Raw genomic sequence first — 26,875 nt, 5'->3', positions numbered from 1 at the left:
GCTTCTGCCACTTCGACCCTACGAGCGGCCTCTTGCAAATCTCGGGCAACACTCTCGCTGCCTCAGCAAAAGAGATCCGGCCGTATCGACTTTCGAGTAAACTGGGGATTCCCTTGCCCCAGGTCGAGTTTTGGCTTTGGCAGGGACGACGCGTCTTTTGTATTCACGCGCAGTGCATGTCGTATGCTCTATTGCACGGCTGCCGTTTTATACCGAAAAAAAGACTCATGCTAGTGCGTTTCTCTGATCGCGCGGTGCCGCGGATCGAGGTTTTTTTTTTACTCGGTGGTGCTCGCCGGGTCTCGAAGCACGCCCTGACGCGCGCAAACTTCCGGCCATTCCGCTGGTCAGAGTTCAACGCCGTCGGGGCCTGCCCTATCGCAGGAAAATAAAAAAGATAAAGGATAATCTCAGTATCGAGCGTGTACAGTACCTAGACCCCCCACTCATGTTCTGGACTGGGCCCTGGTATCGCGATGGGCAGGGGTCTTCTGTGGCGTTGGGGGCTGTCTGGGGGTCGCGATTTCGTTTGGGGGGGCGCCCATCGCGACGGCCGTCCGCACCGACGAGCCGGCATTGTACGTTACAGGTAGCATCGGCTACAATCGGTGCCCGTACGTACTTTGTACGTACTTTGTACGAACCTCCATTTCTGAGCGGACCTTGCCTTGGCAGGCATGAAAATCAGCCCCACACCCACGTCCAGATTCGTCAACGTCACCAAAGCGAAAAAAAATGGTGGTTTTTTTTCGTGCAGCCGCGCCCTGATTCACCGAAAAGAAAATACGTGGCTCCAGCCGGTCACATACCTGAGGCTGCCGGGATTGGTCGTCTTGCACTTTGAACAATTCACAGAGGGTCACGATACGGTAGCACAGCAAAAGTTGCAGTTTGATGACCCGGGGCTGTATATGGACTGCTAGACCGCAGCTTTCGGCATCAATTCATAAAAGGTCCCCCCATCGACGATTGGATGAACAAAGCGTATCTGGTTGAAAAAGTAGCCACAAAGATCGGCATTGTGGCCAGTAGTCGACATTTTGGCCTGTGTTGTACATGACAGCCACGTCTGGTGGCATCACGGAGGACAGGATGGTCCAAAATGGACAAAGTGAGCTGGAATGAGAGCCGGCATGTCTACCGGTACGTTGAGTACTGGATAAGATAGTCAGAGGAGGCAGCGAGCCATGAAAAACGCCAACATTGTGAGTGTGGTGATTCAGACCAAACGCTTCCTACTCTGGTCCAAAGGCAGCGCTTTCAAGCATGCGAATCGTCCTTGGTAAAAAAAGTCGACACGTTACTGGCTATCACGCTGTCGTCGGTGATGGAAGCTGTCCTAGAAGAGCCTCTACACTGTGTTGGAGCAGTAACCCGGACTGGCCATGGCTCCCAATGGGCTACCTGGAGTATACTAGTTCAAACCTTCTTGGGGGTGGATAAGTCCCTTGTTTATATAGTACCAAGCTGTTTCTGAGAGGTTCTCGACTCTATCATCAGCCACGTAGATATGCTTAGAGCGAGGCGGCGTCTCGGCGTGTTTTGCGACTTGTAGATGAATTCGAGGCTCCGGGCCGTCGAGAGGTTTTAGCCTGTCAATGGGATATTCGCATGGGAGTCTGGGAGACTGATGTTATCCAAACGTCCATGGAAAAGAAACATGACAAACGAATACAGACTGCTTGGAAACGTACCAACGTAAAGTTTGTCCCTTTTTTGATTTTTTTGATTTTTTTTTCACCTTCTTTGGAACCTACCTAGCCGTCGCAGCACAGGCCCGGGCGACATGTCGGCGCCGATATCTGTTGACCCAAAGCTTCGCTGAGCACACCAGGACCTAGACGTTAGATTCGGGGTCTCGAATCTGGACGACAAAAAAAGAACGGAGTAAAAATGGATGAATAAGTTGAAAAAAGAAGTGTTCGAATTGACATACTCTAATCGTATCAAGCATGGCTAACCACGCGCTTTGAGAACTATATGGTTGGGAGTATGTGGGAGTATGTAGGAGCAAAAGATCAGCGCAAAAAAAGGTGAGGCGTATTGATTAGACGGGCATTGGTGCGGGGTAGCCGCCTACTCCACTCCCCCCATGCAGCAAAACGCTCACGTACCTCAGGTATCTTGGGGCCAGGTACCTTACTGTGCACTGTGTACAGTATATTCATGGGGTCCCACACTTGGGGGTGTGTCGACTCGAATGCCAACTGGCAGCTGGCAGCCCACCGGGTTTGGCACCTAATCCACAAATTTGCAGGGCCCGACTTGGGGAACTGTAACTGGCCCGATTCTTTCAGCGCCAAGTGGCCTTCCATGCCGTACATCGATACCGTGAGATTTCTTGGTGTTTTCGTCTTGGTCCGTTTCATTCCATTTTTCAGTGAAGGAACAGGAATGTTACGAGCGAGGTGTCAGTTTCGGCCCTTTCGGCTTTCGGGGCCTTTTCACGCGAGCCGAGTCATGTGTGTAAGCTCCTACTCACCGAAACCTCTTGTTTGATTTTCCTTTGTCCTCGCTGATTGTTGATAGCAATCGCATGATCGCTGCGATCTCCAAAACAAAGTAGCAAGCCGTATACTCTTTTTGGACGATCTACAGCTGTTCGTAGCCATCTACTGCTTGGAGATCGCGGAAATATGTTGGAAATTCTTGCTTTTGCACACTGAGATCACGTGCACACACATGGGATTACCATGCTTGTTTGCCCAGCGAATCAACACCTACGGATGCCTACTGGTGCACCAGAGTTTTGCAGTTGGCTGCCCGGGTGTATAGTAAATCCTATATTGGCCCTTGGGAACCTCGCCATCACGCCCGGTAATAACAATATTGTCAGCAGCACAATGAGAGCGTCGATCATCATATCAGTGAGTATGGTTCCTTCAAAGCTAAGTATGATCCAGAAACATTGTACATACAAGCTCGTTTGCACGTTATAACCTATCCCTTCCATGGGTGCCTTAGCCAGCAGCCGACTTTGGTATATTCTGGACAGTCAGGAAGTACTCGATTCGTTACAAACCCAGCACCATGTCTGAGGTGGTATACTCGTAGTGATGTAACAAAACAATTTCTACGGCAGTTGATTCACAGACAGGGCGCACGTAATTCCAAACCTCCAAAAACATGTCTGTATTTTTATCTTATTTTTAAGCTCTCTTCTATCTAGCGTCAGAACAAGAAAGAGTTTCCTTTTTGCGTACAACTGATTACAGACAGTGGCTTCAGCTGCAGACTTGGAATTTCATGAACATCTAAACCAAAACCACCTGTCCACCAACGCTGAAAAACAGCAGCACGATGCAAGGCCAGGGTTGAAGCGAGAATGCATCCCAGTCGAAAGCAAACCTCAACGTCATAGTGATAGGCGCCGGTATGGGCGGTCTCTCCGCAGCCATTTCCATTAGGCAGTCCGGCTACAGGGTGACCCTCTTCGAGTCGGCAAAAGAGCTCTTAGAAGTCGGGGCAGGTATTCAGATGACACCCATCTGGACTCGCATCTCGAAGAAATCGAACCCGTCGCCCAATCTGTGGGCAGCGGGGCGAAGCCGTCGGAGCTGTTCGCGCACAGATACTCTAGCCAGGTCTTGGCCAGGGAGGGGTAGTACGCCCGCAAGATGATGCAAAGATGTGGCTCCCCATACTACAACATCAACATGCAGCGGGTTGACTTTTAGCAGACAATCATGAGCGCGCAATGGCAGCTGCGCGTCAATTTCCGGCTGGGCCAGAGGGTGACGCACATCGACTTTGACGCCTTCACCAGCAGCACCGAGGCTGGCGTGACGCAAAAGGGGCATATCATCGTGGTGGCCGATGGGCTGTGGCCCAATTCCAAGAGTCTGGTCTCTGGGCCCCGTGACGTTCCGAAGGCGACGGGTGACCTGGCCTATCGTGTGATGCTGCGGCTCGACCAGATTGAGGATAGCGAGCTCAGGGAATGGGTGTCAAATCTAAAACTGTGCATTTGGATTGGACCGGGTGCACAGCCGTTGGGTATTCCATCCGAGGCGGGAACATGTACAGCATGGTGATCCTCGTCCCTGACAACCTTCTGTCTTGACCAGGTTCTTGGCGCTTGTGAATAGCGTGTACGAGTGGAAGCTTATGCACAGTGATCCTTTTTTAGAGGCTTCTCATGAGAAAACGTGAATCGTTGCTAACATTCTTCGTCCGAAAAAGAGGGGATCAACTCCCTTCCTGGCTCAACAAACAATCCAACCTCGTATTTTTGGGCGACGCATGTCATCCCATGCTGCCACATCTCGGCCAAGGCGCCGACTCGGCCGTGGAGGACGGCAGTTCTGGGCCTCCTGCCTGCGTACGTTTCTTCGAACGAAGACCTACCCCAGGCGCCGAGCAGACATGGGAAACTGCGAAAACGCAGGGGGCGTGCCATACACGATGCAACTTTCCATCATGATCAAGTAAGTTTTTTCTCTCTCTCTCTCTCAAGTTATTTACGTTTCTTGCACCCGACAATCTGAGTAGAGCGACTGATGGTTGTTATCTAGAGAGACAATTTTCACCTGCCTGACGGGCCGGAACAAGAGGCGCGAGACGCACTGTTCCTACCTCAGCCGGGAATAGATCAGTTGAAAGCGCCCTTCCCGAGCAGGTGGACATGCCCTCGAGTTCAGCCGTGGCTTTGGGCTATGATGGATACAAAGAGGTCGAGAAAGAAATGGTGGCGAACCCCTCTAAGAGCAGAAATGCATATAAAAGAAATTGAGAACTCAGTCATGGCGATGTCGTTCGAGAGCCGACTGTAGACTACAAACCGCACCAGGACTGACTGCCAGCTGGATTGGCAATTTGGCATGGGGGAAAAGATTACGGTGACCTGGGCTATGTCTGTACGCAAAAGCCAGCTGACAGAGCGCTTTTACTGCATTGCTACGTGGTACCTAGGTATTTTCCTGGGGCTGTCAATTTCTTAGTTGGATTTTGTCCTTCAACTCGTTAGCCTCCCAGCGGCTTCGGAATTTTGACTCGTTTGGAACGAGGATATTCCTTGTTTGCATAGCCTCATTTTGTATTTAATTGATTGATTTCAATAGAACACCCCAAAAAGCCCTGGAAAGGACAGCGTCACTATGACGCGGAGGAAACAATATCCTACGAAAAAAGCAGTGGATAGCTGTCCTGCAGATACAACACCGAGTGTCCTGCACTGAACTCACACCAAAACCGCGACAGACTGCCCGTCCACCCTCCACCTCCTCGAGCCCCAGCTTCTCGAACCGCCACGTCGGCGCATTCCTTCCGAGAGTGACCAGCAAAAAGCGACGTTCTAGAACCCTCGAACTTTTCTTTCTTTTTTTTTTCCATGTTTTTTTTTTCTTTTTTTGCTTTCGCACCTTACCCATGAGGAACAAACAGCAAAGAAGCGTCGTCATGTGGGAAGGAAGAAGGCTGTATTTGGGATAGTGCAGGCTCGACCGGAGGATAGGCATGTCCGGTTCTTGTTTGGGTAGAGGTACCTAGCTCAGACCTTGCAGTTGATCTCGAGGGATGGACCAGCTTGATTTATGTTGAGGGCCCTGGGGAAGCGAAGGACTGGATGTCCGAAGGAACCAGTTTGTTGAGGGGTTTCCAGAAGGCCTTGCCACAGCCCTCAGGGGCTCCGCGGGCCTCACCCTCTACTGCGGGGAAGCAGCTGGCCTTGCGCGCAGAGACGGCAAAGCCAGCTACCGCGATAGAGAAGGCAAAGTCATGATAAATTTTGAAGGCAGGGATCTACAGGTTCCTGGCCCGAAAGCCTTTAGAAGACTTTTCGGCCGATCAAGTCTCGCTCGTTAATAATAAAGTGCCAAGACAATTCGAAAAATAAAACGAAAGAATACCCAAAATTCATCAGATCTCTCTTCAAACTTAGTTTTGTGCTAGCTTGTTCGATGTGATTCTCTTTCCGTTTTCAGCGAACCGGAGCAAAAGCTCATTTTGAATCTACCCCGTATGTAGGCAGGAACGAATGACCAGTATGGGGATGGTTACACAAAGACGGGCGTCCAGCCCTGGCTTCCATGAGCTCCCATGCAATGAGATTTATGCGTAGTAGAGGTTAAGATGGGATTTGATCACTCGCAGTAGAATAAACGGCAAAGATAAACCACCAATATCAAAGAATATCTCTATAATCGGGCTGTAACCGACGCGGATGGAGGAAGCAACTGACTGGAATGAAATGGATGGAGCCAAAGAAAAATCATCGACAAGTCACAAAATCTACCAGAGAAGTCATGGTATCCACACCGAGGAGAGCCAGGGGTAAAAGTAAACACTTTAGCCCGTATACGCCACAAATCCTACTTGATACAATGGCATTTTTTCAGTAACGCAAAGTGTTCTTGCCCAGATATACCGATATCTGCCATTCTCTTTACGCACATGCAACAGATTTGTCCAACTGTTACCTTCTCCCGACCCCCTGGCGACGCTAAGATGTAATCTCGACTTGACCAACCTCAAAGAAGACACGGTCCCGTACGAGGTCCTGTTGTACACAAGAGGAAACGACATCCTGCTCGACGTCTTGCGCATGGAAGGCGACCAACGAGGGACCATGAGCCGTGTTAAGAATAACCAAGAGCCTCTCTGCCACGATCCGAGACACAAACACAAGCACCCCATCCTCTGGCTCGACGCCATCTTCATCAAACAGCAAGACGACAACGACAAGAGCAAACGGACCCCATCCAAGTCTGACATCTACCGCGGTACCACCATGTCACCGTATGAGCAGGCAGCAAAACCGAGGGCGAGGCGACGATGAGCCGCATGAACGTGCCGGGCCGTTGTTGACTTTTGCTCCGAGAGTCAACAACTAGGACGCGCCGGCATCGATCTTATTACCAAAACATCGCGGATCCTACACCACACCGACCCCAAACGAACGTACAATGGAGGAATCGACCTCAGCTACGCGACCACGGCGGAGATTCCGGGTTTCACTTCGAGTTCACTGCCACCAGCGATGAGTTGAACCAAGTCCTCCCTCGCACTAGCGTCCACACGGCTTCAGAGTAGCGCGCCTGAAGGTTTGCTTCCAGCCCTGGCTCCTGAACTTGCGTGTCCAGTAACTGCGCCGCTAACTCTCAACGACTATTGGAGAGCATAGTATGCATGGCCGACCAAAGACTGCAACGTATCCATCCAAAGAAAGCACGAGGAAAATTTCAAGATTTACTAGGACGACTCCTGTCTATTTACCATCGACGACCCTGCAAAACCCGGCCGTAACGAGAAAGGCGGATATTCGCGGACGCATCAGCAACCGGACGGGGACGCCCTCTGTCACTACGAGCACTAGTCTACTCCTTGGAGCCTGAGATCTTCAAAGTCGAGACCATGATGCCACGTCTGCTTGCATGATGGCCACGTTCATCTTCTCAACGGAAAGAGTTTCCTGCGCCAATGAGCCCTCTGCCTTTACAAGAGCCAGGTAAACCGCTGGCTACCAATTGCGGCAGAGTTTCTCGCCGCAGGATCTGCCAGGGCGACATTCCGAGAGGTTCACATACATGATGACGACAGGGGGCGTGTTCATCCACTACATCGACGACCACAACTTTCGAGGCTTGGCAGGGTTTGAATATGCCATCTGGCACAAGTCCGGCTGGGACACGAGTTTCAGCTTGAACAATACCAGACGAAGTCCTCACGGGACAGCATTGGGATCAAAATGGGCCGCAACCATCTACACCACAACAGTAATCAGCCACCGATGGCTGCAGGCAAACCCATGGAGTGATGGGCGGGATAGCGTCGCAAGCCCGGGAGGCGGACAGATCCGTTCTTGGGCCGATTCCAGACGAAGAAATCTGGATAATAAGGACTATACTCCCATCTCGCTGCCTGCCCGGGTAGGGAAATACATGATACAAAGTTAGCTTCCTAAGGTGCTTAAGTAGGTACCTAATTACCTTAGTCACCTTACTTAACTGGCAGGTGCAACCGCTGGAAACTGCTGGACGTGATGTCAACAGCTTTAAATACAACTTCCACCTACCAAAACTGTCACTTCAGCGAATGAAGAAACCACCCTGACTTTGCTTTGACTTCTCCCGACGCCGTGGTTATTGCTACTGACAAAGGTAGGTAGGGTAAGGTACCCGGGTAGTTGAATCTCCCAACGAGATCTTATTCGATTTTCACCCAAGATATGAGAATCACAGGTAAGCAAGTCCACCAGTGAAGATGTGGGAGGTACTTTCAGGCATCTGACCACGCGAATCCCGCGTTTAATAGACCTCGTTCCATCTCGACCAACGCTACTAAGAGATGTTGATAAGTTCCTACTGCTCCGGTCGGCACCAACAACGGCTTAGACGACGACGACAAGCCTAAACACTCCCCACTATCGCATTCGTGAGCCCCGAGTCCCGAGTCCCGAGTACTGAGCCGATAGCAAGAATAGCAGGTGGTCTTAGGTTCGGCCTGGCTGTCGCCGGATGAGGATGATTGCGCCGATAGAGCCAAGATACAAGCTTGCTGGACTCATGTACACTATCTGGGACTGGTAACAGGGCGCGCAGGATCAAGAGGGGGCAGGACCCTTTCAGCGGGGATGAGGATCACTCATAACATGCTGTAGAGATATCCAAATCTGGATTCCTCGAGGTGCTCTACGTCCAGTTGGTTGGTTACTGATGTGAGAAAAGGTTCGCTGGGGCGCCAAAACCGAGGCATAATCAAGCAGATTATATGTTCTTGGATCCAATGACATACGAGCACAGCAAACGTCCTTGTCTTCTGTACAGGTCGCAATCGTAACACCCAGAAACGAGCCTTCCCGGAATCTCGTACATACACTTAAAGTCCCGCGCAACGAGGCCGACAGCTACGAAAGCGAGGTTATCTACCTTTTCCAGCTCCATCCGACACAATTCTCAACGCGCAGGGTGGTCACCGACTCACCATAGTCTTGATACGATCCCTCCAGCTCGCGGAACGAAAGCTCCGAGCGACCTCTGCATCGTTTCTCCATCCGCCACACCCGAATACTAGGAACTGTCGTGCTAAATCGTACTTAGCCTCGCCTTCTTGGACCCCATACTCATCTGTAGATGTGCGACGTCGCTTGGTGCTGCTTCCGTCATCCCTGTACCAGCTGCAACAAACAATAAAACCATGCGAATATTCTTCACCACACAGAGGCTAATAAGTCTCGCATTCGGTGCAGATCCATCTATATGCAGGGCGATTTGTGAAGGAAAAAAACTGCAGCGGATTCGATGGCTGTTTCGTATCAGCCAAAATGGGATCTAGGATTATTGCAAGGCCCGGACTTGGTTAACAAAAGTCCACTTACGTGCAGGGTTCAGAACAGGGTTTCTTGGAGGAGCTTCCGCTGTCGAAGAGGTTCCCGTCGTCACTATGTTATTGTTAACCGTTAGTATCAACCTGTTCCAATCCAAAAAGCCCCTTGACTTCCCTGGCAGAACTTTGCAACAAAAACGCGCGGGGGACGAGAGGGTTCAGAGAGTTGATATGAGGAAAGAACGCGTTGCCGTTTCAATGCTGTGTGTGTCTATTCGAACTAAATGTGCAATCTGCAAGCGAACCGAAGTCGCCGCTCCCGCGTTTGAAGATGCGATTCCTGTCCAGCTTCCACTATGGCCATCTCATTGTTCGAGCTGGGTTCCAGCGCCATCAATGTTCCACGACATGGCTTATGACCTCCGGGCCGTCGACGCTAAGGCTCTTGATGACATCGGCAGGCTGCTCGGGTGACTTTCCCTGCAACAGCTCATCTACGTCCGGTGACTTGCCCGGCAGAGTGTCGAGTTTCGAGCAGAAGCGATATTCGACTTTAATCCAAAGATCATCCTCTTTCATCTCGAGATGATTACAGAGGTTTTTGACGACTTTCCCCCCCTTTAACGTCGCACCCAGGCCTTATACTTGTTCGTTTCGGGATATAGTCCGACATACTGGCGGTGAAGGACGTACTACGACCCATCGGGATTCCTGTAACCAGCAGCAATGTCGGTGGTGAGGTGTGTCGAAAACACCTTGTCTTTCAGTGTATGCGCCTCCAGCGCCTGACCAATACGCGAGTTGTATTCGCCATCCTTGACAAAGGCGCCCAGGACCTTGAAGATCTGATTGCCAAAGAAGCAGATCATCTCATCGCTTTTGCCGAGTGCACTCTGATCCTTGGGGCTCTGACGGGCGTTTTGTTTGGCCGGATTGGCCCAAAGGTGAATGGAGACTTTGAAGTTGACATGCAATTCGGAGGATGCTATGATGCTATCCGGTTTGACGATGGCATTATGAAGAGGCCGTGTGACAAAACTCTGGATAAAGGAAGGGTAGTCTCATGAATATACTCTGAAAATAGGAGAAACTGGATCCTTATCAGGGTTACTTCGGGGGTGGCCTCGGCCAATTCGTACGGAAATACCAAGCAAGCTGCACTCAGACCCGCCATGCATGCCAACCTTTCTCAATATACTCGTATTTTGCTTTCAAGTTTTTGGAGGAAAAGACCAGGCAAAACTAGCCTCTCCAGGTGGTTTGCATAGGTAAACACAGATAATCATCCAGTGGCTTATACAAACTGCATGGGATGCTTCCACAAGGTAGGTCCATGCCGGCTGTGGTACCTTACTGCAGCTTTGCCAGAGGGGGACCGTCGGTGCTGTAACACCCCCAAAAGAATTGCCCAGACTGCTTGCACCAAACGCAAACGCGCAAGGTACGGACGGGCAGTGAGCTGCAGCGCAACAGGCTTCCTGGCATGTTGTTTATTTTTTTTTCCTCTGCACTTGTTGGCATGCATAGAATTAGGGCTCAAAGATGGGAAATCATGTTTGTAAAGCTCCTGGGCAGGTAGGTAGGTAGTTTTGTAAAGGCTGTAGTTATTTAGCCCGTACATATCGCTAGATGGCCTGGAAGTGGATACCCCTCCAGTGCTATTATACGACGTACAAACTGTGATAAACCACAATCGGAATAACGCCACATGGCTGCACGTTTTGCACCGTTTGCACTATTTGCACCACCATTTGTACCGTTTGCACCATTTGCACCGTTTCCACCATTTGCAAACATGATTGCGCGCGTACGCGATTCGATCAAAATTTTTCAATTTGATCGCATTATAGGCGCGATATACTTTTGACCGAATAGCGTTTGCGCGTGCTGTTCCTTTTGCAAATGGTACAAAAGGTGCAAATGGTACAAAAGGTGCAAATGGTACAAAAGGTGCAAATGGTATGTATAGGTGGCGCAGGGGTGCAGCAAATTCTTTAAAATTGGGTTTGCACAATTATGTGTTGCGAGGAAACTTTTCGATAAAAGCACTGTAAAGGTACCCACTTCCGGGCTATTTAGCAATCTGTACGGGTCAAATAACCACGCTCTTTTGTAAACCTGTCTACCACGTGAAAGCATTGGAAGTAGTTTTGGAGGAAGAAGGACTTTGTGATCCGTGGCTTAGAAGGAAACATTCTGCAAGGGTGATTGCAGCCTTCTATATATGCAAAAACAACACCGAGCTGTCAGGGTGCTTTTATAGCACCCACGGACGACTATTGTATATGATCAGTGTAGCGTCTGCGGGACCCTAGCGTTTGCACATGTTCGGGCGCTGGCACCAAGCCCCTGATAACTAGTTTTAGGTAGGCACCAGCGCTGGGCCAGCCCCATCGCCACACAACAGACATGCGCCATTGCAGTAGTATGGCCAGCTCTTCCAAGGGTTATTCGGTGAGAACGGGAGCTTGCAACTACACTCATGGTTGCGAGTCTTGATCATCGGTCAACAGTCTGGAGAAGCTAGAGTGAAGAAAACGAGGATCAACTCATGCCCAGGACTGCGTATTACGTTTGTATTCGTGCTTGCAGGCAGCAGACCCTATCCCGTGAATCAAGCTAGAAACGCATAGGGGCTAGACCTCTAACATGTTTTGGTGGGAGTCATACGTGATTGCATTGTGTATGGGGAGGTGCTTTTTGCGCAAACCATGCATATTGTACACGGCAAGCCAGAAGGGTCTGGCACGCATTCCTGAGCCTAGTAGGAACGTAGTTATAGTAACAGGGGAGGATCGAAATAGTTCTACATCTAAAAATAAAAGGTAATATACAACACGCCGCCTGCAGTGCGAACAAAATGGTATCTTAAATCACAAAGCCAACAAGATGAAGGGCAAAGAAGACAGAAGAACCCGGGAAGCAACAAATGAAACGAATGCAACCCAGAGACAAGAAAAAAGGGGTATGGCGCCAAAACTCACAGCAAATGGACAGCGACCTCACCACCCTTGTCGAAGCCCTGACACCCACCCTCGGGCTGGCCAAAGAGCTCTCCGTAGTTGGCACCGGGCTGGCTTCCGGGCTTGCAGTCCTTGAGCTGGTACGTGTTCTTCTCTCCACACGTGTTTTGGCCGTTTGAGCAGACAAAGACGCACTTGTCCATGTCGGAGACGCAGCCGATCGGGGTCTTGATCCACATCTTGTCGCCGTCCATGCGGACCTCGCGGCTGACGTCGATGGTGGCATACTCGCCCGTGGTGAACTCGCCCCAGGTCTGGTGGATCTGGCCGATGGGCGACAGCGGCGTCTTTGCGTCGTAGAGGCCCGCGAAGCCGCCGCTGACGCCCTCGTTGAGCGACACGGTCAGCGACTGGCCCGCGGCCAGGGACCACGACACCTGCGGCTTGCGCACGTTCATAAAGGAGCTCTCGTAATCGCCCTTGGGGTTGTTCCAGACGATGATGGCGACGCGGCCATTGGACTTGTTGCTGAACTTGAACTGCGTGTGCCCGTCCTTGCCGACCCAGATGCCCTTGTCGGTCCGCGTCTTGGAGTTCTCACCCTGCCCGGCCATGTCGATCTTGGCCATGTGGTTGCAGTCGTCCCGGGACAGGCCCTCGACCAGCTTGTCGCAGGAGAATTTTGCGCGCTTGGTGAGGGTGTTGGTCTCGGTGGTGTTTCCACTGTTGAGATGAGGTTAGCATATGGTCCGTTGTTTGGGTCAATGAGGTCAATGAGGTCAGTGGAAAGGACAGGCACCTACCCTGGTGGATCTATTGGAGCGCACATGCCCCAGGAAACCAGGCCCATCAGGGCAACCAGTGAGAACTTCATGTCAGTGACAACTGTATATCAGGAAAGGGTAATTGCGACAGGTGGACAAAGGGAAGGATTGGATAGAAGCCAGGAAAAAAAGAACTGGATGATACTGTATCGATCAGGAATGAACCCACTGGAAAGGCATCAAAAAAACGAGCCAAGGAAGGCGATTATAAACTTCCAGGGTTTGTCGGGCACAATAAGCAGGACGTGATGTTGCAAACTTTTGCAGCTGGAGTAGAGCAAAGATCTTGGTGGTGGACTGTAAGTTGGTAATATCTTGTGCAACACTAGTTGCCAAAAGACGACAAAAACGGTTGCATCTTGCGCGTGTAGGTACCAGCTGCTGACTGTTTTGCAGCAGGCAGTTTTGGTACTTTTTTTGGTAATATGACAGCCCTTTTCCGGTATAATTGGGGTATGGCGTAGAAGATTTGGTGGGCTCACCTGAGCTCCATTTCCCAAGGTGTAGTGTAGTAAGCAAAACAAAATGGCAACGTTTCCTCGGACTCCATTGCAATTTTATCGGGGCTAAAAGCGTCTTGGAAAAAGCCGACGACCCGTGAACATCAAAGAAAATTCGGTCGCCTGGTTGCAAAAACTTGACAAACCGCATCGTCGGTGAACGTTTGATGCAATTGCAATTGATCAAAAGTCGGTCCGGTGGGGTCTTGGGGCCAGTTTTAGAGACCTTGTCTGTTGGCGGCGATGGAAACAAACCGAGGGCATCCTCATCGCCGAAAAGGGGACGCATGGCGACGGGACCCGGGTGCTGCGGTCCCGCGGTGCATTCATTGCTCCGAGCTGAAGTGTCGGAATAGTCAGCCAGTTGAGTACTAATCAATTAGGTAGGTACTTGAGATAAGTTGGGTACCTAAATTAGGTAGATCGATTCAGGTACCCGTTGCTTCTTCATTTCAATTATGTGCTGTGCCGTGACGAAGCGCGGCACGATAGGCTCGTCCGGAACACAATCAACAGGCTGACATTGTTCCTGCCTGAGGTGGTTTGCGCCCGACGAGCCTAGCGGATGCGACAACGAAGAGAGCAAAAAAACGTGGCAGCGGTGGTGTTTCGATCAAATTTAGCAGATCGTATCCGCTAAAAAAGAGAGACAGGCATTGTAACCAGCCCAGGGGGTTGAGCGAGGTTGCGCGGGGTAGGTGCGGTAGCAAGCAAGGGCCAGCTGATAGCATCGCGATTGGGATGTGGTCAATCAAGGAGCTGCTTTGGTGGTGCGACTTACTTTACCACATTCACTTTCTGCCACAATACACACAGCCACGGCTATGACATCCAACTTTTGCTTGCTGACAACCCATGTGCCCGCAAAACACTCATCGCGCCACTTTTCCCCATCGCAGTAATACACAAAGAGAGAGGGCATTAATTTTTTTGTAAAGGAACAAAACAAGTAATCTTCTCCGACCTCATTTCCGCAGGGCGAATATCGTGCGCCGAGGGTCGCTTGAAGAACAGGACAGTGTGGTCTCAGGGCCCGGACCAACAGTCCAAGTTTAATGATAGGTTACGCATTCTTGGTGCCGAGTACCATACTTGCTAACACTTGGAACATGGGCACACCATCAAGTTGGAAAGCACTGACAAGGCCGAGACTTCTGCCGAACGTTACCATTGTTAGTACAAGAGTTTCGATATCAGCCGACCTATAAAGTGCGCGTAGATAACATGCGCACTACTCCCAGTGGTGACTAAAAAAAACCAACTGGTGTTTTCTCACACAACAAAGGCTTTAAATTGAGTCAAGGGCGCCAGAAGTAAACTTGATATAGTTCGTCCAAAAAACAGGCCCTCAGGATACCCCTCACCCTCAACCAGCCTATCCTTCCCTTTGCACTGTAGTGAACATGGCTCCCACAACGAGACTCGTCTCCCTTGGGGTTCGACAAGTCTGCCTGTCGGACAGATGTACAAGCCCGTGTGGCGGTCCGCTAACATGAGAGCAAACGAGTCCGCGACAGCAATAGTCCTCTTATAACAATCCTTTCGGCACATCACCTGTTCCCATGGCCGCTGCTTGGTTAGATTCGATTGAGGACAAGACATCCTCGGCAATGCTGCAACTAGTGGTAATAGCTTTTGCCATCTGGGCGTTGCAGTTCATCATCCCGGAGACGAAACGGCACAGACAGCGAAAGCTGCTCAGAGAATGGGATATACTACCGAACGGCTCAGCAAAGCAAGATTCCTTGGCACCGTTGAAGCCCAAGCAGCACGAACATATTCTCACAAAGTCCCGCAGCCTTCAAGTACTGCCCCCATACGGACTTTATGGACGCGATACTTATACCAGAGAAGATGCGATCGGCAATCACTTTGTCCAGCCAAAGCGAGAGGCGCCGAAGCCACGACAGGAACCGATCGCTAGCCCTGCCCCCCAATATGCGTTAATGCCAGCCGAGAAGTCTTTGCCGTCGAGAGAACCGTCGTGCGTCTCCGGCCACTCGTCAGTTGCCCTGACGCCGCGGAACCATGCCGTGGTCCCATCGCGGCAGCAGCCCATGCCTACAATGCCTGCCCAGCAGCCTATACTTCTGGCTCCGAAGCCAAGGAAAAAGAAGAGTCCGGCCCGTCTGTCTCACATGCCGTCCGAGTTCCTGCAGATGGTAGCCTCGTATTTGTCGCCTTTGGCCCTCATGTGCTTCGCCGTGACATGCCGGGCGGCTTACGCGGCCTCTCACGACCGCTTCGCCACCATCGGGTCGCTGGACCTGCTGGCGACCGAGGCATTCCTTTTGATGTGGGAGAGAGAACTGGAGGGTCACGTCTATTGCCACGGGTGCATGCGTCTGCACGCGTTCCACGCCCAAGGCAAGGAGGTCACACTGCGCCGTTGCGCTCGCCAGACGGACGACTTTCGCCTAGGACGGTATACGCTTCCTTACCTTGTTGCCCGCTTGGCCGTCAACCGGCATCTGTACGGCGAACGATGCGGCGTCCCGCTCCACGTTCTGCGAATGTGTCGACGCGTCGATGAGCCTGCGCCCGGCGTCGAGGATGACGGCTGGGCGGTGATGCAGACAGTGCAGGCACGGGTTACGAGCGACGGGGAGCTGGTGGTCGCATCGACTTGGACCCTATACAAGCGGATTGGCGTGTTGCCGCGCCCGGGAGGGCCGATACCTATCATCAAGTCGAGAACAAAGTCCATCACCGATGGTAAATTTGGCTTTGGTACCAATGGTGGACTTAGCCGGACAACGACCATCGGACGGACACAGAGTACTAGGCCACAGAGCACGGCCACCAGTCGGGCCCAGAGCACCAGCCGGACGACGACAACCAGCCGGACCCAAAGCACCAGCCGGCCACAGAGCATCGGTCGGTCACAGACCACCCACACCAGCTGGCCGCAAAGCTTCAGCCGGACGCCAAGCTTCAGTCGGGCGTCAACCTTCAGCCGAACCAGGAAACTGATGGACAAGGTGTCGGCGATTGGAACCGACGAGATGCATGAGGACCAGGTGGCGGCCAGTGAGTATCAGGTGTTTGAGCGGGCAGTTGGGCGCTTCTCGGAGCACCTGGCTGTTTGCCCCAGCACCCACCAGTGGGACGCCTACCGCGTCATGTCGGGCAAGGTGGCCGAGTTTGCGGACCCGCGACAGCTGGAGCCGGCCTATGGAGCGGTGCGGTCGTGCCTCAAGTGCCTGACCGACTACGAGGTCAACATCATCGAGGGCGTCGCGCCGGACCAATTTGGTCGCTATCACGACAAGCGCCACACAGTGCACGTCAACGGCAACGGCGGCATCAACGGAATTCACATTCCGGACGGCGACGACGTCAAGAGAGTGCCGCACACCGACTGGGTTCTGTCCATGACCAAGTATTGCTACCTGGGCGGGTGCAGGTCTCCCTTCGAAGAGCGGTGGCCCAGTGGCACTGGGAATGGACTAGATGGCAGGAGGACGCCAGAGAGAGGGGCGACAGTCCGCGACATGTGGCTCAGGGGAGACGGACGTGTTGGGACGGTCGCGAAGGCGGCCGAAGTGGCTGGGGTGGTGGAGGCGAGAAGGGAGCAGCTGAGGCGCTCTTTCAGATAGATGCCGTGATTTGGGATCATTTGCGTGTCATAGTTTTGTCATTGTTTGGTTTTTTTTTTTTTTTTTTTTTTTTTTCATCGCAGTATTGTTCGTATCCGTAAGGTGTGCAACCCATGTTTGTAGCGATGAGCGGGGATAATGGTTGAAGGCTGAAGGATGAGGAGCCAAGAATTGAGCTGATCAGTTAAACCTTTGCTTGACCACTTCGGAAATCGTGCGGCTGCGGAAGCTCAGATGGGCCAGATCACCCGAGTTGCCGAGTAAGCTTTGAGTGGAGGGCGGCTGCTTGTTTCAACGGTTGGTACAGTAAACACACCACCCCCGTGGGGAAAGAAAGCATCACGCACACAGCTAAAGTGGGTGGTGGGCTGGCTGGCTGTTTGGGCGGGTTTGGGCGGTTGGGTCAGTCAGTTGGTATTAGGCTGCCAAGTTAAAAAGCCAAAAATGGAGCGTCGGGAGGAGCCTTAAGTCCGACGTCCGTCCAGGCCTGAGAATTTTATGCGCAGGGATTGCTTGTGGCCAATCATACAGCGTCAAAAAATGTCAGCAGTCCCGCAATTGGGCCGATGCACCCCACCCTGCTCGGATGCTTCGGACTGACCGACTGCTGAACAAAGCATTTTCAACTGCTGCCACCCGTTCGGTCGGCTCGGTGCTTCTCCTAAAGCCACGACCAGCGATTAATGATCGTTGACCAATTCGCACGCATCATTCTGACATGGCTTCCGAGCGACAACGATTAGATGGCCAGCTAGCGGCAGGAGGAGAAGATGAGTCGATGATGGACAGCGACGCGCCGACACGAGGCGCCACGCAAGGCCGCCATCTCGATGGAGATGGCGACGGTTCTGGTGCCAACGGCGGCAAAGCTGGCGACGATGACACGCCAGACATGTCACGGTTTCGGGCGCGGGCATGTGCACGATGTAGTCGGTCGAAATTGAGGTGTATCCGACGAGCAGAACCCGGTGCGGAGCCGTGTTTAAGGTACGGTGTTTGTCCTCTGCGTCTTGTTCCTGGTGGGTTTTGGGCTGGATTGATAGGCTGCGGGGAGGACTGACTAGGTACTCTCCGGTCTTGTATCTTTTCCACCTGATCTTATGAGCTTTCATGCATTTCATATCCTCTTTTGGGCCTGTCATATTTATCCATTAGTTGGATGACCTGTGCTGCTCCATGGGGTTGTCCGCAAAACTTACAGTTGTCTTGCCACATTGCAGGTGTGCCCGTCTTGGAACAACATGTTCACTTCCAGAGGCCAGGCCCAGGGGCCCCAAAAAGGGCCAAGCTAGGTGAGTTACATGCAAATATCCCAACCAAGATCCTTGAAACCGTCGCGACAAACCGTTTGCGCAACCCTGCCTCAAAAACCCTTCCATAACCCATATCGCCCTGCCCTCATTTGGAGACTATGCAGCTGACACTCCACCGCCCCCGCCGGTTTCCCCAGACGCGTGGGACAGCTTGAGCAAAAGCTTGATGGCATCATGTCACTGCTTACAGCCAGCCAGCAACTTCTCAACCAGAATAATACTGTCCCACCAGGTGCGTCAGCGCAAGCCAATTCTGTTGCTTCTCCAACTTCGGAAGGAGGCCTGGCAGATGAATCCCCTCAAGCTAAAGCATCCACTACAACGTCCCGCCCACTACATCAGCAGCAACCGCATGCCTTCCTTCACAGAAATGACCTCGCCTCAGCTACCCCAGATAGCTCAGGCCACCGATCAGCTCCCTCGCCGGCGACAAGCAGCAATGGGACTGCCAGTCAACATGACGCGAGTCGGACACTTCACCGCGTGGCCGAAAACCCCACCGGCCAGATTATCGAGCTCTGGCCGGGGCTTGAACTGACTTGGCGCGAGGCTGCACAAGTATTGAATGTCTACTCGACCCTCTACGTTCCTAATTTCCCCTTTGTTCCTATCCCTCCACGACAATCACTAGAAGAGCTTTATACTGCTACCCCTTTCCTCTTTCGCACAATCATGCTTGTTGCCGCTCCACAGAGCGCATCGACCCAGCGAGCGGGCGAAAAGTGGTTCCGGAGAAGCATTGCAGAGCAGGTCGTGGTGCTTGGCGAGAAGCGGTTGGAGCTTTTGCAATCCCTGCTCCTTTTCATAGCCTGGGGTGATTATCGCTTCTACATGGAGTCAAAAGCAACACCACTACTACAAATGGCCATTGGTATCGTTGTGGATCTGGGACTCAACAAGGCGCCTCTTTCTATCAACAACCTTGCGCCCTATTCGCTGCTCAATGAAGCACTCAGGCGTCACCCGCACCTACGCGGAAAGGCCTCCCATAGCAACGATGACATGCGTGCCCTTCTCGGCTGCTTTTATGTCACGTCGCAGGTCACGACCCTCTTTCGTCGCGAGCATCATTTACCTTACACGGACTTTGTGGATAAGTGCGTCACCGAGCTTGCTGGGGCTGACGAGTATGTCACGGATAAGACGCTGGTGGCCATGGTCAAGATGCAGTGCCTGGTTCGCCGCGCTCATGCCGTAATGGCAGGCGCGTCACCCGAGCCTGGAGCGAACCCCCCTTTTACGGCTGCGGCCGCGATGGCTCTGACTGCTATCCGAAGAGAACTCTATGAGCCTATAAGCAGCTATGGTGCCATGGATGAACGCAGTAAACGTAAGTGAACACACCATACTCATGGCAGCACACCCATTCACTGACACAAAACGAACCACTTTACAGATCTACTCAAGATGCACTGTCATGCATCGCTCGTCGCGGTACACGAGCTGGTCCTCTACTCTCGGCCCGTCGCCCCTACGATGACAACACAGGAAGTAACTTCGGCGACCAGTAATCCCCCCGGTGGCAAGCGGACCGACGCCATGTGGCACTGCCTCCGTGCCCTCGTCGACTTTATCAAGCTCTACATTGCCGTGCCACACGACCAGGCCGGCACAATGGCCATCTTCCCCGCCGCAAACCTGGCCTTCACCTTTGTGACCACGACACGACTCCTCTTCATGGACGACCCCGATTGGGATGCAGCCGAGGCCCGGCGGCACTTTGACTTTCCCGGCCTCGCCCAGCGCGTAATGGAAAAATATGCCGCGGCTGACGCCTACGAGACGGGCGGGGCCAACGATGTTTCAGGGCCTGGAACGGTGCCGTACAAGAGGAGGTTCCATGAGGATGGCAACTCGCTTATGGCGACGTACATACAAAAGACCAGGTGGCTGCTGCAATGGTATCTGGCCAAGACAACACCAGGGAGCAATGGCGCTCCGGTTGCTGGCGGGACGGACAATAGTGCATATCCGGCGACCAGGCCAGGTTATGATTCTTGTTTGCCGCCACAGCAGCCACAACAACAACAACAACAACAACAACAACAACAACAACAACAACAACAACAGCAGCAGCAGCACCGTCAACACATGCCGATTCAGCAGGCTCAGCATCCAACCCAGTTTCCCATGTCGCAACAGCAGCAACAGGTTTATGCTGCGGATCCGATGGTGGGGTTTGACGCTACGAGTTTTCTGGAGGATTTTGACGACTCATTTTGGCATGCTTTCTTGTCGGTCGACTCACAGCTGGCGTACCCGCCCATGGTTGCCGGCAGTGTGCCTAGACCGATTTAGCCCGCGAGGATTATAGTAGACAAGAGACCACATGGAGTGTCACTGTTTTCTGTTTGCTAGTGCTAAAGCTTGTATATACCCAACATATACCGTAATGTGGTCAAGACTTTTATTTCGTCATGGATTCCACTGCACAGTTGTCAGTCACATCGCTTACGGCCGCAGTCTGGATACGGACAGAATCGGTCAATGACATAGTGTAGCGGACCGTTGTTACAGCAACACTTCAGATGGTCTCAGCAATCAGCAGATATACAGACTAGAAATAATACTTCCCAGGCCTGGAGAAGCCTAGCTCAGGTTGATGTATTCTTTTACTTGCACATTACCAAACACGAACGCTCTTCACTTTGTTGAGTTTGGATGACCGTCGACGGCGACTACCGGGCCCGGAACCTGATGTCTTGACTTTTGCGGGTTTGACTTTGGAGTCGACCTCGACTTTATTCCGGCTATCACCAGACTCTTGCTGGAGCTGGGGTTTGGTGTCGTTGTAGACTCCCTTCTGCTCACAGAGTCTTGATACGGGCATAGTGGGCAACACTGCTGGGGGAGCGTCATCGTCCATCTGTCGCTCGCTCATGTCTAGAAGCACAGCGATACTTGATGCGTCGTAAAGTCGCTCATGTAGCCCTTGGAGGTGATTGGACATGTCGGTTCTTGATTTGAAAGGTTCTGATGCAGGTTTCGCACTTGGCTACTTCAGGCTTGGAATCATTCAACTCGGATATGTGGCGTACGGCTTCAGCTCCAGCCTGTGAGTAAGAAATCGAGGACGTAGCTTTGGCTGAGTCTTCGAAGGGGTGCGTCTCCCAGTAGATCATCTGCTCCCGTCGTCCAGAGTTGACAGCCGCGAGTCTTTTGACCAGAACTTGAGTATCATTTTCGTCCTCTAAGCTCGGCTCCCGGTTTGAGGTTTTAGTCGGAGAGGTTGCCATCCCTTCTGCATTACTAGACCTTGGTGGCTCGCATTCCTGGTTCTCTTCGTGGGGAGAGCCTGGAGAGGATTCCTTGTTCCATTGCCTCAGCTTTTCTTCGACATGAAGCTGGTCCGATAGCAGAAAAGCCGACTGGAGGCTCGATCCATTGGTAGGATTCAAATATCTTCCTCTCACAAATGGCTGACGTAGAAGGGCTCCAAAGGTGTAAAGAAGGCGTATTTGATCGTATATCTGCGCAAATAAGGTCGTGGTTTTGTTAAGTGGGTGGTGTTCAATCTTTTCCTCGCTTTCGGAGTATGAGTAGCTGCTGAGATCATCATCGTCGTCGTCGTCGTCATTATAATATATGAGGACCCCAATGCCTTGTTGAAGAACACGAATTTGCTTGAGAAATACCGCATTAGTCTGCGATCTCCCTCAGAGCACTTTGATCAGTGATAAAAGTAAGGGGTGAAGCTATTTCACCACCACATACAACTAAATACCACCCGGCGGATATCTTTAAAGTTAATCCTTTCAACGGTACAGATCGTCATGTAAAAACAATAAAAAAAGCATAATTACACGAACACTATGATTGTATCCGCCCGGTGTTTGTTTAGTTGTATATGGTGCCTAGATGGTCGCACCCAGAACGAGATGTGCAAATGCCGCATACCTACCAAGACGAACGTGCTCCTTCATCTGTTCCAGGACCTGCACCACGCTCTCGTGGATGTCCTTGTGGTGGCGCAAAGTATGGTCGAGCGAGCCTCGCCAAGTGGGACGCAGCGTTGACTTAGTATCGTCGCCCCAAACACGCAGCCGTGAATACCCATCCAGAACTTCTGAGGCGGGACAAGATGAGAGAATAAACATGACCAAGCCCCCGATGACAGACGCGCAACGCTTCCAGAGCGGTCAGATCCGTAACAAAGCCCTTTTCAGTCTCGAAATCCTGTTTGATCGAGCTCTGTCTAAACCAGACCTTTGAGTTCGCTTCGCCGTGAGCGCCGGGAACAAGAGTCTGCGGCATCACCAGTTGAGAGTTTCGAGGTTGCAAAAGGAGCGATATAGACGCCGTGTACGACGAGGCGGGCGACGCGTACGGGGAATGCGGTGAAGAAGTGTCTGTATTTTTTGATAGCGCCAAGACATGAGAACTGAGACTTTTTAGTCACTACATGGACTGACTCTTGAAATGCATTTCTACATACCTCACAAGACCAGAAAGTCAGCAAGGATAGTTTAATCCCTCTAGCACGAGTGAGATAAGTCAAGCCTGAGTCACATCACCTCTAATCTGATGGGAATCGTCGATGGAGCATGGCCGGCCTTCCTGTTGGTAGTGCTAGGGACCGTGTCACCGTAATGCTTGCGTCGGAAGCGTATTTTGACCGGTTGTAGACGGGGGTTCTTTGTCAAGTTAGGTCTCTTTGCAACGATAATTTGGCCCACCTAATTTTAAGAGTACAAGGAAATCGAAAGCGGCGGCGGCAGTGAAGATAGTTTTATAGATGCTAGATTACTAGGGCTGACTGTTAGATACGCCCATACATTATATCTTTTACGAATGGCACATGGGTTTAAATATTGTATCATCCTCTAGTATCCTACCTACCAATCTTTATCCAGGTTCTGTGTCCTGTAATGGGAGTCAAGGTGTGTCAACTGCTTATCTGTCAAAAGTGAAAAGGTTTCGAAGTCTCTCCGACGAGCCCTTGAGACTTGGAAACTAAAGTCATCCGAGTTCCAGGTATTTTTCGTCCAAGGGCACTGGCCTATTCCTTGACTATGAGATGGCACGTAGCCGGCGTTGGGTAGTACCGAAGTTGAAGGCCTCGGAAAGCAAAATGGTTACGCCTTGTACGAATTCGCCATGCGGGGGCTATTGGTTGTCGTGGGGTGGTAGGGCCAGGCAGGATAGTCGGCCAGCTTCAAGACTTGATGACGTTTGTGGACTTTTTTAGACTTAGGATTCTGTTCCCTCGGTCACCTCTTTGAGAGCACCGCAACAAAAACTATTCTTTGTCACTTCCAGGCCTGTGGTTAGATCCCTGCTAAGGCGTGACAAAGTATTGGGACCGCTACGTTTCATTGGCTTGGAAGCTGTGAGCATGCACCTCTTATTGAGAAAGTCCACATATTTCGCCCTCACTCGAGAGATCCACGTGATCGATGCAGGCTGCCAATCACCTCGAAATTGGCAAAGAAATTAGGGCGGGACCCAAGACCTCGTTTGTCAGCTGCACCCAGAAGCTATTCTGACCAAGCAACTGGAGCTAGATCTAGATCTAGTTCTAGATGTAGAAAGCTTGCAGGGAAGCTCAAAAACTTCGTCAAGCCGCATCTTGGTTTCTTTCATCTCCTTCATCTCTTTCACCGTTCTTTGTCTCATCACTCCAGCTGCTCGTCTTTATCGATCGATCAACAGGGGAAAGAAAAAAATGTATAAAAATGCATTCCACTGATACATTCCCCAAAGATTGAGCAAAGCTAGCAAATGACAACAAACATTTTGATACCAGACCGGCCATCTTACCACTCTTACCTTGGTGGCTTTCTCATTTTGCACCTTTGTCCACGTCACCCAAACACCAGAAGTACGCTGGAGTGCAGCCGAGCCTGAAATTCGAACCGCCCTTAGTTCACCTGCGCCTCACCTGCAAACGCAAACATGGAAACGTTGCAAGAGGTAAGAGGCTTCCAGTCGAATGTAGATATCAAGATTTCAAGCCGACAATCGGTCTCATCTGTTTATTGCTGTCTTTGCTTCAAGCCTAAGCTTCCTGCGCCCACATCGGAGCCACCCACGACTACCTTTTTGAAGTTACCACCAGAGATCTGCAACAACATCGTTGCCAAACTTTCACCGTCTTCTCAAATCTGCCTCAGCCTGACATGCAAGGAGCTTTACAAGGTCTACTTTATCGGGAAGAAATATCTCAACGGAGCACTCAACGTCACACACAACGTGCTTCACCTGCTGGAGAGGGACCTTCCAGGCTACTACTTCTGTAGCAGCTGCATCAAACTTCACAGATGGAAGCTTCGACGTGATGGCACAGTCAGATTCATTGATCAGTGCAAACAGGGCCCCGAACGGACCGTATTCAATCTGCCCTCACGGATGAACATCAGATATCGGCTGGATTGGCGCATTGTCAGGCTTGCGCACTTGCATCAGATGTACGGCCAGGAACACGGTGTGCCGCTTTCTTATCTCGAGAAAAGCAGTCGTACAAAACTTTCACTCGGAAATCGCTACGTCGAGAAATGTCGCAGAGCCCTGCTTCACGAGCATTGGGAGGCCAAGTTCGTCAAAGGAGATCTGCTCCTGCGTACGACCTACACTCTGACGAGCATTGATCGCGCCGATGAGCCTTGGAAGGAGATTATGGATTTCCTCTCGAATGAAGTGGATGGTGACCTTTACTTGAAGGACATAAACCTCATTTGCTCCGAGTTCGCCCTCATGGGTCCTTTTGAGCTAGCAAGTTTCGACTTTGAGGATCCTGCCGCGGAGGGACCTGTGTATTTCTCGTGCCGCTGCGAAGGCTATGAAGCTAACCGGAAACACGAGCGGCTTAGGTGCTGGACATTTTACGAAGCAAGCAGAATGCGAGATGCAGACACCGGCGGATGGAAGTATGTCCTCGTGGCGTTTCGGACTCTTTCTTCAAAGCGGAAATCCGACAGGCATTCTGACGTGGCCCTTTGTGGATGGGATGACCTTGAGTTCAAGCCCGGTGGGATAAATCTATGGGAGGACGATCATCGATGATGCGAGTTTCGAGGCCTAGGTAGAGCGGACGACAGCGGCTTGAAGCGGAAAGAAAGGCAGACTCTATGTGGGTGACACTGAATGATGGTTGGTACTCATCCTTCTCTCTCCAAGCTATTTTTCCTTGAGATGTCTGACTAACTTGGATATAAATCACTAGCTCGCAGCCTTTCGAATGCAAAGCAGGATGAGCGAATGGCTGGAAGCTTGCCAGTCTACAAGGGGCTAGCATCCACTCAATGTCTTTCAATCATGCGATGTATTTCAAGATTTAAGTTGAGCTTGTAGAATATACCGACCGAAAATATGTTGGATTAGAAAGTGGCGTACGTGTTTGCATGGAATACATTTGTAGTCTCGACAAAGCCGGTTTTTCCCAAGTGTCCCTCACCACGTTTGGAGTCGTCTAGTGGAAGATGCAAGGAATAGAGGAGCGACAAAACCAGCCCATGGTTGCCAATCGCACATTTTTATTTCAACCAAAGGTGTTGGGTTCCCTCTCACTACCCGGAAAGAGGAGACTTAATAGCGCCGTCTTTTGAGGCGATTTGAACAGGAGTGTAAACTATGACCAATCTTGGAAACAGTAAAAGCAGGGCCAGCCGAATAAAGTAGGAGAGCCCAAGGCTGCTAAACCTACGTGGACGAGTAAAGGGGAGATAAAAGTGATGCCGACCAAGTCTTCGACATGCATGCCTGAAAATCTTCGAGCCAAACTGTTCCCTCATTCATGCCAGAGAGGCAAAGGTTTTCGTCTTGTGGACCACGCCACCGGCGAGACTGCCACTCTGTTGCCAAAAGGTCAAAATTTATTACCAGCTCAGCGGTGCGTGCTGAGTTGCAACTTGCGCATGATCAATTCCACAAAAAGCCTGAGATCAAATTCGGCGAAAAAAGCAAACCGGGGAGTAAGTATTCTTGACTCAGTTTCGCGTAATTAGAGTGCTGTAGCGAGGGATGCAAAGAGAAAAAGGGGAGAATAGGGTTTATGGGGGCACTTTGCTCCCAAAGTGCCCCGAAAACGTAGATAAGGCTGCAAAGACTGAGTTTGTTGAAAAGGGCACTGACTCCTGTTTTTGTTTCCTTCCCCATGCTGTGTTGCTACCGTCCAAGTTTTGACAAGTCCCGGTCATTATTCCTTAACTACCCTATTTAGGTACCTACCTACCTTGGAAAGTTGAATTGTCAAGCCACGTTTACCTATCGGTCAAGCTAGTCAAAACCATGCAGGCGACTTTGACTAATCAAATGTTAACCAACTTGAGCAAATCATGAATTGGACTACATCTTGAACCTTGATCCGTGGTGGCGACGAAGCGAAGCTGGACACGACAGAATGAACGTTTAAACGTTGAAAGGGGACATTGCACGCGACACGCAAAACAGTGCAGTAGTCCTGCAGACAACCTTGGG

General features: G+C 51.4%; 9 protein-coding genes across 9 annotated transcripts; 5 read left to right on the top strand and 4 right to left on the bottom strand.

The window, feature by feature from the left end:
• Positions 1-3,686: 3,686 nt before the first annotated feature.
• MGG_15201 (FAD binding domain-containing protein) lies at positions 3,687-4,034 on the top strand (the record flags this gene model as incomplete). Its single annotated transcript, XM_003711267.1, has 1 exon — positions 3,687-4,034. One exon carries the CDS (start codon positions 3,687-3,689, stop codon positions 4,032-4,034), a length of 348 nt encoding a protein of 115 aa, XP_003711315.1.
• Positions 4,035-6,187: 2,153 nt separating this feature from the next.
• MGG_07426 (uncharacterized protein) lies at positions 6,188-6,775 on the top strand (the record flags this gene model as incomplete). Its single annotated transcript, XM_003711266.1, has 2 exons — positions 6,188-6,270; positions 6,400-6,775. The coding sequence occupies 2 exons, from the start codon at positions 6,188-6,190 to the stop codon at positions 6,773-6,775; spliced, it is 459 nt and encodes a 152-aa protein (XP_003711314.1).
• Positions 6,776-9,190: 2,415 nt separating this feature from the next.
• MGG_15200 (uncharacterized protein) lies at positions 9,191-9,840 on the bottom strand (the record flags this gene model as incomplete). The annotated part of the gene is made up of 4 exons (XM_003711265.1): positions 9,191-9,240; positions 9,314-9,376; positions 9,567-9,615; positions 9,682-9,840. 4 exons carry the CDS (start codon positions 9,838-9,840, stop codon positions 9,191-9,193), a joined length of 321 nt encoding a protein of 106 aa, XP_003711313.1.
• Positions 9,841-9,953: 113 nt separating this feature from the next.
• Positions 9,954-10,435, bottom strand: MGG_15199 (uncharacterized protein; the record flags this gene model as incomplete). The annotated part of the gene is made up of 2 exons (XM_003711264.1): positions 9,954-10,301; positions 10,373-10,435. 2 exons carry the CDS (start codon positions 10,433-10,435, stop codon positions 9,954-9,956), a joined length of 411 nt encoding a protein of 136 aa, XP_003711312.1.
• Positions 10,436-12,046: 1,611 nt separating this feature from the next.
• Positions 12,047-13,386, bottom strand: MGG_07424 (uncharacterized protein). The gene is made up of 2 exons (XM_003711263.1): positions 13,028-13,386; positions 12,047-12,947 (listed from the first exon to the last, which is right to left on the bottom strand). Exons 1-2 carry the CDS (start codon positions 13,096-13,098, stop codon positions 12,242-12,244), a joined length of 777 nt encoding a protein of 258 aa, XP_003711311.1. The 5' UTR covers positions 13,099-13,386; the 3' UTR covers positions 12,047-12,241.
• Positions 13,387-14,942: 1,556 nt separating this feature from the next.
• MGG_07423 (uncharacterized protein) lies at positions 14,943-17,198 on the top strand. Its single transcript, XM_003711262.1, has one exon. It carries the CDS (start codon positions 15,111-15,113, stop codon positions 17,145-17,147), a length of 2,037 nt encoding a protein of 678 aa, XP_003711310.1. The 5' UTR covers positions 14,943-15,110; the 3' UTR covers positions 17,148-17,198.
• Positions 17,199-17,773: 575 nt separating this feature from the next.
• MGG_13385 (uncharacterized protein) lies at positions 17,774-21,558 on the top strand. Its single transcript, XM_003711261.1, has 4 exons — positions 17,774-18,134; positions 18,368-18,439; positions 18,598-19,790; positions 19,857-21,558. Exons 1-4 carry the CDS (start codon positions 17,866-17,868, stop codon positions 20,756-20,758), a joined length of 2,436 nt encoding a protein of 811 aa, XP_003711309.1. The 5' UTR covers positions 17,774-17,865; the 3' UTR covers positions 20,759-21,558.
• On the bottom strand, positions 21,382-22,557 carry MGG_15198 (uncharacterized protein; the record flags this gene model as incomplete). The annotated part of the gene is made up of 3 exons (XM_003711260.1): positions 21,382-22,104; positions 22,175-22,212; positions 22,362-22,557. 3 exons carry the CDS (start codon positions 22,555-22,557, stop codon positions 21,382-21,384), a joined length of 957 nt encoding a protein of 318 aa, XP_003711308.1.
• Positions 22,558-24,355: 1,798 nt separating this feature from the next.
• Positions 24,356-25,462, top strand: MGG_07421 (uncharacterized protein; the record flags this gene model as incomplete). Its single annotated transcript, XM_003711259.1, has 2 exons — positions 24,356-24,373; positions 24,458-25,462. The coding sequence occupies 2 exons, from the start codon at positions 24,356-24,358 to the stop codon at positions 25,460-25,462; spliced, it is 1,023 nt and encodes a 340-aa protein (XP_003711307.1).
• Positions 25,463-26,875: the final 1,413 nt, after the last annotated feature.

The sequence above is a fragment of the Pyricularia oryzae genome, chromosome 3 (genome assembly GCF_000002495.2).
Source record: "Pyricularia oryzae 70-15 chromosome 3, whole genome shotgun sequence".
NCBI lineage: Eukaryota > Fungi > Ascomycota > Sordariomycetes > Magnaporthales > Pyriculariaceae > Pyricularia > Pyricularia oryzae.
This window is presented reverse-complemented; position numbering and strand designations above follow the sequence as displayed.

What these genes read in the sequence shown, in the direction of transcription:
- MGG_07424 (XM_003711263.1), bottom strand. Translation starts at nt 13,098, where the DNA reads ATGAAGTTCTCACTGGTTGCCCTGATGGGCCTGGTTTCCTGGGGCATG. An exon ending in GCTCCAATAGATCCACCAGG is followed by an intron (nt 12,948 to 13,027) that starts GTAGGTGCCTGT and finishes TCATCTCAACAG; the next exon opens with TGGAAACACCACCGAGACCA.
- MGG_07423 (XM_003711262.1), top strand. Translation starts at nt 15,111, where the DNA reads ATGGCCGCTGCTTGGTTAGATTCGATTGAGGACAAGACATCCTCGGCA.
- MGG_13385 (XM_003711261.1), top strand. Translation starts at nt 17,866, where the DNA reads ATGGCTTCCGAGCGACAACGATTAGATGGCCAGCTAGCGGCAGGAGGA. An exon ending in CCCAAAAAGGGCCAAGCTAG is followed by an intron (nt 18,440 to 18,597) that starts GTGAGTTACATG and finishes CGGTTTCCCCAG; the next exon opens with ACGCGTGGGACAGCTTGAGC. An exon ending in CATGGATGAACGCAGTAAAC is followed by an intron (nt 19,791 to 19,856) that starts GTAAGTGAACAC and finishes ACCACTTTACAG; the next exon opens with ATCTACTCAAGATGCACTGT.